Below are 12,274 nucleotides of genomic sequence, written 5' to 3'. Positions count from 1 at the left end.
GGAGTTACCCATTGAAGTGATCTTGAACTTGCCTCAATTAAAGAGGCTACTTTATTTGATGGTTTGATTATGAAGAATATTTGAAGTATGGTTATCAGAGCAGATAAAGTTGAAGATACAATCACCTACCCAAGACGAACTCACATTTTCCACGCATATCTTCCATGCTCCACTCCAACAGTATCCCATAGCTGGCTCTGGATTATGGAAATGTCTGTCATCCGACAATCTCGGCTCTAGACAGGCCCAAAGTAGCGTCAAGTTAAGTGATGCATAAACAGTACGAGTCTTATACTTCCTGTTAAATAGGAAATTGGATGATCAAGCTAAATAAGGTACGTGGCTAATGAGTGTAGTGGTGGAAGAGAGTGCTCCTGCACTAAAATAGCCTTGCATGATATTATCTGATACGCATAGTTTTTGTCAATATAGACGTTCATGTACAGGCACGCATTCCAGCAACAACAAAAAAATTGATATAAAACGAGACCGTAAAAGGACTATAAATTTGCAAAAATTCCCTTAACACACGTATTTTTCTGTCGAGTATCTGTAATAACTGCCCCAAGAACCCATGCTTGCATTACTGAGTGTACATTGTCACTACCCAGCCTCTTCAGTCTCTTGTGCCACCTTATCAGAAACCCCCTTGATTCCGCCAAATCACTCCCGAATTTGCGCCTGTGTGGGCCTCTTGATCGAGTAATACGCCGTAAGACATTGGATGTCGTTAGAGATGCCATTCTTAATGCCTCTGACTTCTTCTCCATGTCGGTAAGCGTCGATCGCATAAACGGGATATCATGACCGAATTGCTTGTTGAGATTCGCACGAGGCCTTCTAGAATATGTTTAAGCCTCAATGCCTTTTCAGAGCAGCTTTCCAGAAACTCGGTCAATGGTTGGCGTGATTCGGCCGCAACCGATCCCCTTTCTCCCTCCAAGTCTTCAAACATCCTTTCCAGAGTATATTGGATGATGGGAAGACGTGCGGCAACATAGCTGTATATTTTTTGGAAGGGATTTTATATGCCTGGCTGTCTTCCATATTATGATTATGGACTTGAGAGTCTCGACTGTGCCTTGGATTGTAGGCCTCAGAGACATGATTTCGGAAAGAAGAATAAATTATCCGCCATACATAGAATACTTCAAGAGCTTTCGAGCGGCTGACGATGATGAACTTTATGAGAAATTGCAGCAGTATGGATTTAGCTGTGATATTTATATGTAAAATACAGGTAAAAGAGGACAATCTCCAACACTCAGGGCCTTGCTGAGAGGCATCCGAAAAGCCCAAATGCCAAGAGGACTCTGGCCGGTGGCGGATCTATCTTTGACATTGCGAAAGAGTAAGAGCCATAGGAAAACAGCCATGACTCTTTTTTTCTTTATTCTCTTCCGAAGGGCGTTTGGCCTTGGCCCTTAGTAGTCAGTGAACAGTGACTCTGGACGAATCAATCTATACTGAAGGCCTAATCAGTCGACCCAGTTACACTAACAAAGTCACGCTGGCAAGCAAACAGGCACATTTCTTTGTTCTCTTTTCTGATGACGAATGCTTAGCCTTTATAATTTCACTTGCAAGCAATGGCAGTGTAAACTAACTGCAGAGAAAGGAGCGTTGTTACTGTTATGTAACTCTCAGGAAATGAGGAATAGAGACAATATGCGCCTACCCGAGGGGCGGAGTATTTTTCATCTCTTTGTTCAGATAAGCTGTTCACATAAACATCTAGTAACTTAATAATACCTAGTGTAGCTATAGAAATTCATGTACTGAACAAGTATAAATGATTCGGCGATAGCTGCCTAGTTTCTGTCCACTTGGCAGAGTTGTCATTTTGTAGTAATGAAAAAGAACAGATGAACTAAGTCCGATTGGGCCTCTAATAGTTTTTAACAATAGACGTTTCAAGAGGGTGGCCCTCTCGCTTACAAACCCCGTTTGTCGGCCCTGACCTCTTCTCCAACCTCTTTCTACCAACAATGGTAACCCCAGCCCCTACAAGCCCATTGCCTCACATTCAAGTTCTCTTCTAGTCGCTTCTATAGCGCTTACTGCGACTTGACCCGATCGCCAGCACAACCCCGGCGTTGGAGCCCCTGGGCTCTATCCTGAATTTATCACATCCATGCCTCCGCCATTCTCGTCTCAAGCTCATTATATACCAACAGGTCATTTTATTCAATATGGGAGACCAGAAGAATTATATACCTAAAGAGATTAAGATGTTTGTATTTATTTCTTTTTCCGTTCAAAATAATGACACATTAGGATTTACTTACCACCCAAATTCTATGGCACTGTCTCGCGCTCCAAGGTTCAAAGTATAATGAGAATAACGGAAAATGGAATCGAGTTGCAATTAGAATCAACTACTGCGTTTTTGACACATCCTCTACTTTACATCCTCTACTTGGTTTTACCAACTTATGATATTTGCCCAAATATGCCGGTAACTCAGTGTCAGATGGTGTGAGTGTATTGGTCGTCATTACAGCATTGATGAGGTCTTAAAGATATTTTAATTGGTTTCGGCAACTTTTGGAACGTTTGTATATTGCTTTGTACTTCCCATGAGACAGATTTCTAACGTCTTTGAGGATTGCAGTTATTTTGACAGTCTGATCGAGATCATTGGAGGCCTGGTCTAGTGACCCCATCCCCCCTCCTCCGCGCGCCCTTCTCTCTCTCTTTTGTTCTTCCATGTCGATGACTCGTTAGAAGCCAATATTGTTCTGTAGATTGATCTCTGAGTAATAGAATAGCAGTGAAAGATAATAGATTTACAAAGAAACCTCAGCTGTAGCGCCAACAGAGCAAAATTAGGCCAATAATTGTCATTGTAGCAACTATTGGAACGCAGTTATCTATGTATAAACGATTTATCTGTTACGGCGGCCTAGGTTGTAACAGTCTGCTAGTATAAACCTAGAGCATAGAGGTTATCCCCTGGGCACAGTTCCATATACTAAATATATATGAACCAGTCTGTTACACTTAGCAGTATATATTGCGCGCCGTATACTATTAAGGCGGCCTCCTAATGTGCTGCCGAAATTAGTTGTATACATTAATGATATATCGATATGTCACAGGAGAAACTAGATAATGTATGAAAAGCTGTGAAATATAAGATCAAATTGCCGCAAACACAGAGCCCAGTGGGTCGTCAACGAAGTTCCCACCACAGTAAATCCTATCACCAGGTGTTCTAGATAGTCTACCTGGAGAGTTGTACAAAAAATATACTCTTACATGCTTATAGTCATTAGATGTGATTACATTGCTGCATGTGCAGACCGAGTCTCCATTGGAATCTGTATCAAGCGCAAAGTAAAGAGTATTACCAGTAGGTTGACTGGCAGAGAAGCTTGCACAGTCGTCTACTGATGTCGTGGGAATATTCTTAGAAACATAAAGTCCAAATTCGAAGTTTCCGCCTGGATTCGGAACGTAGCAGCCTTGATAGACATACTGGATTGTATACATGTAACCAGCTGACACCCCATTGGCGCCTGGAGGAATAAACACTCGGAGGGGGAAACCCCTAGGACACAAAACAGATGTCAATACTCTGTGAAAAAGTAATTTCATAATGGCTTTATTTCATAAACCAAGAATCAAGAATCTTGAAGATATTGATACAAATTGAGTTTATAGTATGCTACACATTCCTTTCTCCGCATGGTGAGTACATGTTGGTTTGAGAGCGACCAGACATTCCACTTCTGTTATTAAGGGTCAGATTTATAGGAATGAAAATTCAGTAAAAACATAAGAAAGCAGAAGCGTACTTTTAGTTAGCTCCTGCTTTATCATGGAATTGAAGTAGTATTTGACTTGACGTATGTATGTAATCTATATAAATGTGAGCCATAAGGCCTTGTTATTTGAGCGTTGCAGTTTATTAACCTTGCTATTCCGCACTTCTTTAGCAGAGAGAGCACAATACAGTTCAGCAATCTTATCAACTAGTACCGTAAGGCTTAATCTTGCAATTGATGTTATGGTAAGTTTCCATAATGAGGCTATGTTCACGGCGGAGCATTCCAGACTGTCTAATAAGTGCTATGAAATAGAGTATATATATGTATATCTATTATATTTTTAGGTTATTGGCCTCTTTTCAATTCATAGATCAATAGGCAGAAGACTTACTGGTTTTTTGCTAACCAAGTATATAAATACATAAATCTTGATATGGGTAATAGGACAGTAAACGCCGCGGACAAGCTCTCTTCAATCTGTCTCAGTTAACGGTCGCTTTTATGGGCCTTTACAAACTGTTGGAATTCTTTCTACCCTGTGGAGTCTCAGAGATATGACGTTTTTGTTTCAGTTTTAGAAATGTTGAGGAGGAAGCCTTGGGTTATCCCGCACTCTGGAAAATGTCCCAGCTCCCGTGACTTTCCGCGTCTGCAGGTGCATAGAGCTCCTGGCCTAATCTGTCGTAGAGGCTCTAGAAGTCTCCATATCTTAACCTTTCCGCTAGGAATCTGGGGAGCAATGTTTTGATGAGATTGAGTTCCTAGAGGAGGTCAGGTGACTGATGTCTTAACCCTTCCGCTGGGAATCTGTAAATCAACGGTTTGGTCAGATTGATTTCCTGGGAGGCCAAGCAGCCCCAGTCTTGTGGGCTTATTGCTACAACAGCTACGATAGTATATGGCGAGTTGGTATATATTGGGAGTAGAGCGGCGAATCTTATGATACTAGGATATAGTTATATAATATAAAGACGTGGGAAATGTATAATTACTACATATGAAAACTGGCCGGGTAGAAGCAAAGAGTTAATTGTAACGCCTTGATTTCTGAAACCTAATGTAGGGTAATGTTTTCAAGGTAGTAGGCCTAGGTTAATAGGTTTATGTTAAGGTTGAGGACAGGGGATAGCGCTGAAGCGGTTAGAGTCACAAGTGCGGAAGAATAAAATAAAACAGGTAACTTATGTTTAGTCTGAGCACTTTAGTAACGGCTGGCTTTGTGAAATTGTCTCGAGGAGTGTTATAAAATTAACCTCTGTATCTACCTATTTAGTCATTCTTACTTAGACTTGTATCTTTGTATTTGTGAGAAAAAAATTAGTCTCACGACCCTTGTGGTATATACTCCTGTAAAGGAGTAGAAGCTTAGCTCTCTAGTATGTAGACTTAGCCATAATCTTCCTAGGTTACATACCTCCACTAGATCAGATTGTAACACGAAGCCATCGCTTAAGGTCTGGAATGCACCTTAGCTTATGAGCCTACAGATTTAAGACAAAACGGCATATAGATCAACAGGAACACATAATAATTATGCAAGCTTCGAAGTACGTGATTTATTCAGGTAGTATAAATCCTGTGCAAGAAGAAAGTTGCCCTTGGAGCGTTCCTCGAGTCGTTCCTTGCTATTGGTCGACTCTGAGGCGCAGCTAAGCGCGCCCTCCATCGCTTCTCAAATTGCAAGTCCTAAGCCCAAAAACACATTGACCTTCTCTTTCATTGTAGTAGAATTCTCCGTCGTCTGGACGTCTTTCAGTCTAATAATCGACAATCAAGCCATGTTCTTATTTCTCGCTGATGTCTGCTCCGATTTTAGTTGTAAACAAGTTTAGTGTTTGCGCTGAACATACCTGCAGAGTATAGACCGACGATCCACCGCCTGTCCCCGTAGGGCTGTGTCTGGCAAGCAGCCTCCACTCTGTGTCGGCTTCGTAGACAATCCAGACGTATGATCACGGGTGGTATGATAAAGAGTGGTTCCAGTTGGGAATAAACCCCTGGGAAAGCAGATTGAAGAGTCGGTGGAGAGTCTGGAAGCACACAAACGCTAGGCCAGCTGGCCCTCATCAACGATCGCTGTTATTCAATTCAGGAGATCGCCGGGCCTGAAGCCCCTTTAGACGCTAGATAGTCTCTTCAACGGCTCAACATTCCTGATTTAACCCCTCGGAACGCGGGAACGACAGTGCGACGGCAACGTCCGAGTCCTGTCTATTATGTACAGCCACTTCTGCTTAGAGGAGTCTAGACGTGATATTCGAGTAAGAGACAGATCTTATGGGATGCATCCGCCGACTTGAATCCGAGTAGTATGTGAATTATGCAAGGCGGTTTCTTCACTTAACGGTCGGCTGAACGTCTCGCTTGTACTGTGACCCTATGGGGATTCATAAGGGCGAGCATGAGACAACTTCGCAGCGACGAGAGCAACCACGAGGACGAAATCAATGCAAGGCATTTCCCAAACCCATGTTCATGGGTAGAACTTGCAGAGAACATGGCGCGTGAGAGAGTGCCGGGTATGGCCATCCAAGACAATGTGGCGGGGCAAGCTCGTCGTTATTGTCTCAGTGTACAGGATCCTGGTGTTACTTACTAGTGCACAGCACTAGTACCCAATCGGCGATTGCACACATCATACGCGAGGGTGATCGGACTTGACTGACGAAAAGTAAACTCCCATTTGAAACAAGGCTGCAAGGGCAAACGACAATCGGCGATTCTGGAATCAGGGCTAGGGACGTAATGGACTCTGAGAAAAGGGCGTCATAGGGCTCTGAGGGTGCAAGAGAAGGCATTCTTAGGGCCCAGACGTTGAGAGTAGAGAATGTTTGGTTTATTCAACTCTGATACCAAGCTTGTTCTCCCTACCTTGTACTAAGTAAAGATGTCTTAGGGAGAGGTCTCAGAGTCACCCGATTAGAGTTGGCCGATGTCCATAAGCCGCCCAATATTAACATTGCCCCGGCAAAACTCGCCTTTTGCCGCGCTTTCCACATAGCCATGCAAGATCTCTAACACAGCAAATCACTCTTCAAAACTGTAAAAAGTCGAACTTTCCCCTTGTGCGTTATACTTTGTAGTAGATGTAAATTATAGCTAGATCAGATTAACTAGTAAGCCGTCACATTGCAATACTATTAAATTCATCGAGGTTTAGAATGCCCCTATTCCTTACTCTGTGAATATAGAGAATATAGTAACTGATAACATTTTTTCAGACCTATGACTTGGCTATTTGAACAGTATACTTAGAATAGATTATCACATGTCCCATTCCGTCCCGTTCATTGCCTTTTCTAACCGTCTTGAGTACTCACCGCTTGGGAAGTCTCAAGTGTGTAAGTGCCTTGTCCCTTTTGTCTTCATCCTATTCCGTAACAGGCCATAATGCACTGTTGTCTCATTCTAGGAAATGGAGTTCGATTTATCGTATCTCTTAATTTTATTTTATGCTTAGTTGTCACATTTCCGCACAAGACAGGGCAATTTTCAATGCCGATTAAACGTGTATGACGAGGAGGGCGTTGAGACACTTGCCAAGCTCCCTATGTCTTTTGACATCGCTGCTAAGAGATCTCGGGGCATCGGTATTCTCGCCGGAAATGGAGATGGTCATGGGGTAGAGGCCATAATCAAACTCTCAAAATAGATCGTAGTAACTATTTATACTCGTTGAACTACATCCCATAATTACAATAAATGCAGAACACTTCTCCTCACAGACCTCGATCTATCAACCACTTTTCAATTTTCTAGACTTCTTATCCTACTACAAACAAAATGACTCGCTTCGTTCTTGCCAGCCTTGCTACCCTCCTTGCTGTCGCGACGGCCCAAATCACTACGCCATGTACTTATCAGGAGTATGTGTGTGGCGCGACACTGATAGCCAATGGCAAGTTCTACTTCTCCATTACCTCTTATTAAGATTAAGTTATAAACTAACCTTGCCGTAAAGGATACACTGCTCTTACTGAGTTGAGACCAGCATATGCTGCCAACCCCAATGCTCCGACAATTACAGATGCCCAGCTGGCCCAGGTCCTCTTCCGCTGCACCGATCAAGCCGGTGGCATTGTCGGCAACTCTTACTGTATTGTCAACTGTGCTGCGATCGGTGACGATACCATCAACGATATGTGCACTATGTAAAGTGGAGTGGTTACTGGGTGGTTGCTGCGATGGCTAGGGCTTGAGGGATTAGGCGGTGAAATTGTGATAGTGCTACTACTCTTTTTCTCCCATCTTACAGGGTGTTTTTTAATGAGAGTAGCGATTTCTAAAACTTCGCATGGTCACTTCTATGTTACTGTGATGACTCCAGTCGGTCTCTACATCGTATCGTGCACAACCTTACTTCTGGATAACAGAAGCTTCATCAGTCACGATGTGAACTCTGTTTGTTTCATATGAGATAATATTTTGGATAAGTTCTCATCTCAAGGGAGCGGTCGCGGCGAATTAAAAATACGAATACCTAGCGACATAATTTCGAGTTTTAAGTGTTTAATTTGGCCATGTCGTTTCATCACTCTAGAAAGGAATGAATGTGTCACACGGAAGTCGGGAAAAAGAGACGGCCTGCGATTTTACACGGGAGTTTCATTTTGGCTGGAGCTATCATATCTTACTGAAAAAAAGGAGGGGACTTGCAAGTACCTAACCTCAACCAAATACATTCCGTCCATAGATAATAACATACAGAACAAATTCAAGGCAAAGTAGAAAGTGGCATAAGTTACATTAGTTAGAATCGCATTCTAGATTCAACTTTGCCTAAATAATCTTAGAAACTCTGCACCACCGAATAGTCTCTATCTCAGGACCATGACATCTTGATGAAAGATGTCGTCGGTACTAGAACTTAAGAAAGGTTCGACAGCTTACATGACGCACTGGTCGTTAACCAGAGTACCGTTCATATCGATGCAGCCTGCAAAGCAGTATGCGTTGCCGACTATTCCTCCGCTAATATTGATGCAACGGAAGGTGACCTGGAGAAGCAAAACGTCGGGGAGGGGGGGAATAGATGGCGTGAGGGCGGCACCGGCGGCGAGCTCAGTAAGGTTGTAACCTATAGGTGTAACGGAAGCATAACGACATGAGACAGGCATTCATTTGAACTAAAAGGCTATTACGGAAGGAAGGTGATTGTAATTACCATAGTGATTGATTAGATTAAAGCCACACTTGTAACTCTGGTAGATACAAGGATTGGTAAAGGCCTGGGCGCCAGGGACAAGCCAGAGCGCTGCGGCGAAAAGAGTAATCAAGGTGCTATGCATCTGGGATTTAGTTGAGTTGCCAAGATGAATACAGAAAAGGACCTTGTGTCGGAAGTTAGACTCTGGTTATTGTTACTGGTACTAAACTATAGAATAAACTAGGGCAATGCTGGCTTTATGTACTCGGTTGACTCCAATAGCGTGTAGCATAATACTCCAAGACAAGTTGTTCGCACTTGGGTCCATAAATTCACAGTTAAAGCCCTGGAGTTAACCTACACTTTAAAGGTTAGGATAACGTAAATCGACGGAATTCATCTTCTTTTTAAAATATTGACACTCCTACTTACCCTTGGTGTAGCCAGATATTCTGATCTCGTTTACAGTTATGCACCATTATAGAGCCTGCAGATCCCTTGATTCTTACGGAAAAACAAGCTTGTCTGAGCCTGGGGGTATTATGGCGAAGCCAAGATGCCAAATGAATACCACGGGGAAGACTGGGTAAAGCATCCCGAATTCTCGCCGCTACCAGAAATAGACCATGACTGAATGCCCTGTACGCCGGGTCGCCCAAGGAGCAAAAGCTCCTCGCGCGGGTTGGCATGCCAGGGCGTGCATGGGTATGGTCAGTTCTCATCTTTCCAATATACCCTACAACTGTTGGCCGGTTGCATGACGGACAGGAAATAGATGCGATGGGATAGATGTGAGTTTAGAGTTGCAGTGGTGTACCTAGGACGCACCTTTATCCGACTATGTTGTTGGTCTCTAGGTACGTTTAGAGGTTCACTCCGTTGCATCTAATTTTGGTAATATCCTGACCATGAGACTGTTATACGATACGAAGCTCTAGCAAAGAAGCGATTACATTAACCGCATTACGACTTGTTTCATATTGCATAATCCAGCTTGCCCTACGTTCTGCATCGCCTGATGATGTTGGCAGTCCATTCCTAAGAGTCGGGCCGGCCAATCAAACAAGCCAGGTGCGTGTGCTTTCATCCGAAACAAGCCCGCTTCCAAAAACGACTAACTTGACATCGCGATGACTTCTAAGACATACCGGCGCAGGCTAGCCGCGGTGGAATGTGTGTACTACATGCAGCAGGGTTGATCCAGTTGAGAAATGGAATTACATAAGTTTTCTACCTCTTTGTTTTTATGCTGATCTTCCCCATGAGTTTGCGATCTGTTTCCGGGGTAATTGGAATTTTATTTACACTGAATTTTGCTGTTTTCATCTTATCTTATAGGTAGTGTAGGTACTTATAGACGTCGATTTCATGAAGACTACCAACATGTAATGCAATACTACCTTAATGCAGGCAGTAATCTCACTCTCGTTTCTTCCTTGCGCGTTTCTCTGATGCCTATCCCTGATGCCTGAAAGTGCACTTGTTCAGCGTTAGGTAGTCACCCCCTTACATTTTCTCACCAGCCGACATCCAACGGACGAGCATGCGTTTACCCGCCAAGTTTTCGACGCTGTTGCCTCTGTTGAAGGTTACTGACTTGAAGTCTCCTGGCTTGGATGGGGATTTTGAGTCAGCGGGCGTTGGGTAAGTCCAGTACTTTCCATTGTGTGAATGTGTATGCCGTAAAAGAAAAGTGCTTACAGCCAACATTGTCCTAGAACTCCGCCCAGGCCCAACAACCAACCTCAGTTCCTCCTCCAGCTGGACGAACTAAGGCCTAGAAGACTAACGCCTTCCTATTTATTCCCAAAGGGGACATCTACAGAATGTCAGTTTGCGACATTCTTCTCGCTGGTTGGCGACCGGCTGTTCGCAGACGGAGAGATAGTCGCGACCAACGAGGGTACGACACACCAGCCGCTGCTCGAGACACCGAGCATCAGAGCCATCGACCATGGGTTCTCGCTCGAAGAGGGCCTTCTTCAGTGGCGGCATCCGAGCTTTGCCAGCGGAAAAGCCAGCTTTTGCTTATCGGCGTCGAATACGGTCCTGGCTGTGTTCAACGAATCAAGCACTCCAACTGACTGTGTGCCGGCGAACCTTGTCAATGTGCCATGTGAGTTGATTACAACGAAACAGATCTCACCAGCCTTGGCTCATGTGTGTAATAGATGACCGGTGTTTCCCATCGGCCGAATCGATCAATGTATTAGTCATGGATGACGATACTAGGTCTGCTCAACAAGCTGCAGGAAGCGTAAGTAATACGGACAGCCCTGCCGGGCCGAAGTGGCTGGATACCAGACCAGATATCACCAACCATGGTTATGGCAGAGCTTCCGTTGGGACATATGGCGGAGCTCCGGTTGGATCATATGGCGGAGCTTCCGTTGGATCATATAGCGGAGCTCCCGTTGGGTCATATAGCAGACCTTCCGTTGGGTCATATGACAAACCTTCCGTTGGGTCATATGGCAGACCTTCCGTTGGGACAGATCAGTTGAGTCCTCCGGCTCCTATTGATCGGGCCAGCTACAACTACGCTACCGGACGACCGGGTTCCACAACACCCCCGAGCTCCGTTGGCTACGGGGCTATCTACAAATATCATGGTGCTGCTTCAAGTCCTATAGGGCCCTCAGGTCCGGCAGGGCCTCTGGCTCCTATTGGTCGGGCCGGCTGGAACTACAACACCCCACTACCGGGTTCTACAACACCCCCGAGCTCCGTTGGCTACGGAGGTAGCTACAAATATCATGATGCCGCTTCAAGTCCGATAGTGCCCAACTACAATACCCGACGACCGGGCTTCACAACATCCTCGAGCTCCGTTGGCTACGAGGGTAGCCACGAACATCACGATGCTGCTTCAAGTTTTATAGGGCCCCCAGGTCCAGCAGGGCCCCGTGGATCTGATGGCAGGGATGGGAGGGATGGCAACAATGGGAAGGATGGTCATAATGGTTGGGATGGGAGGGATGGCGACAATGGGAGAGATGGTGACAATGGGAGGGATGGCAATGATGGGGAAGATGGTAATGATGGGAGAGATGGGAGGGATGGAAGGGATGGCAGGGATGGTATCCAGGGTCTTCCAGGGCCGCCTGGTCCAGCCGGCCTCCCAGGTATTAATGGGTTGAATGGTGCGCCTGGGCCAATGGGTCCGCAAGGTCTTCAGGGTCTTCAGGGTCTTCAGGGTCTTCAGGGTCTCCAGGGTCTCCAGGGTCTTCAAGGTCTACCGGGTGCCGAGGGTCCCCAAGGTCTTCAAGGTCTTCAAGGTCCTGCCGGTGCCGATGGTGCCGACGGTGCTCCTGGTCCTGCCGGTGCTGATGGTGCTCCTGGTCCTGCAGGTGCC

General features: G+C 45.0%; 6 protein-coding genes across 6 annotated transcripts in view; 3 read left to right on the top strand and 3 right to left on the bottom strand.

Moving 5' to 3' along the window:
- Positions 1-3,020: 3,020 nt before the first annotated feature.
- M431DRAFT_508129 (hypothetical protein) lies at positions 3,021-3,576 on the bottom strand. Its single transcript, XM_024919067.1, has one exon. The coding sequence runs from the start codon at positions 3,493-3,495 to the stop codon at positions 3,142-3,144; it is 354 nt and encodes a 117-aa protein (XP_024774398.1). The 5' UTR covers positions 3,496-3,576; the 3' UTR covers positions 3,021-3,141.
- Positions 3,577-3,658: 82 nt separating this feature from the next.
- On the top strand, positions 3,659-4,155 carry M431DRAFT_427026 (hypothetical protein). The gene has a single exon (XM_024915072.1). The coding sequence runs from the start codon at positions 3,854-3,856 to the stop codon at positions 4,115-4,117; it is 264 nt and encodes an 87-aa protein (XP_024774397.1). The 5' UTR covers positions 3,659-3,853; the 3' UTR covers positions 4,118-4,155.
- Positions 4,156-5,505: 1,350 nt separating this feature from the next.
- Positions 5,506-5,976, bottom strand: M431DRAFT_427017 (hypothetical protein). Its single transcript, XM_024915071.1, has one exon. It carries the CDS (start codon positions 5,838-5,840, stop codon positions 5,586-5,588), a length of 255 nt encoding a protein of 84 aa, XP_024774396.1. The 5' UTR covers positions 5,841-5,976; the 3' UTR covers positions 5,506-5,585.
- A 1,637-nt stretch (positions 5,977-7,613) lies between these two features.
- M431DRAFT_55634 (hypothetical protein) lies at positions 7,614-7,928 on the top strand (the record flags this gene model as incomplete). The annotated part of the gene is made up of 3 exons (XM_024921446.1): positions 7,614-7,675; positions 7,705-7,709; positions 7,735-7,928. Coding segments are annotated over 3 exons (261 nt in total), but the record flags the coding sequence as incomplete, so codon positions are not given.
- A 439-nt stretch (positions 7,929-8,367) lies between these two features.
- On the bottom strand, positions 8,368-9,134 carry M431DRAFT_508128 (hypothetical protein). Its single transcript, XM_024919066.1, has 2 exons — positions 8,938-9,134; positions 8,368-8,850 (listed from the first exon to the last, which is right to left on the bottom strand). The coding sequence occupies exons 1-2, from the start codon at positions 9,059-9,061 to the stop codon at positions 8,660-8,662; spliced, it is 315 nt and encodes a 104-aa protein (XP_024774394.1). The 5' UTR covers positions 9,062-9,134; the 3' UTR covers positions 8,368-8,659.
- Positions 9,135-10,277: 1,143 nt separating this feature from the next.
- M431DRAFT_508123 (hypothetical protein) overlaps positions 10,278-12,274 on the top strand; it is a 3,499-nt gene continuing 1,502 nt past the window's right edge. The window contains exons 1-3 of the mRNA XM_024919065.1: positions 10,278-10,563; positions 10,638-11,035; positions 11,091-12,188. Coding sequence (XP_024774393.1) covers positions 10,463-10,563; positions 10,638-11,035; positions 11,091-12,188 — 1,597 coding nt within the window. The 5' untranslated portion in view covers positions 10,278-10,462. The remainder of the gene's footprint in view (positions 10,564-10,637; positions 11,036-11,090; positions 12,189-12,274) is intronic.

This window comes from Trichoderma harzianum, assembly GCF_003025095.1.
Source record: "Trichoderma harzianum CBS 226.95 unplaced genomic scaffold M431scaffold_6, whole genome shotgun sequence".
Lineage (NCBI taxonomy): Eukaryota > Fungi > Ascomycota > Sordariomycetes > Hypocreales > Hypocreaceae > Trichoderma > Trichoderma harzianum.
Note: the sequence above shows the minus strand (reverse complement) of the source record. Positions and strands in the feature narration are given on the sequence as shown.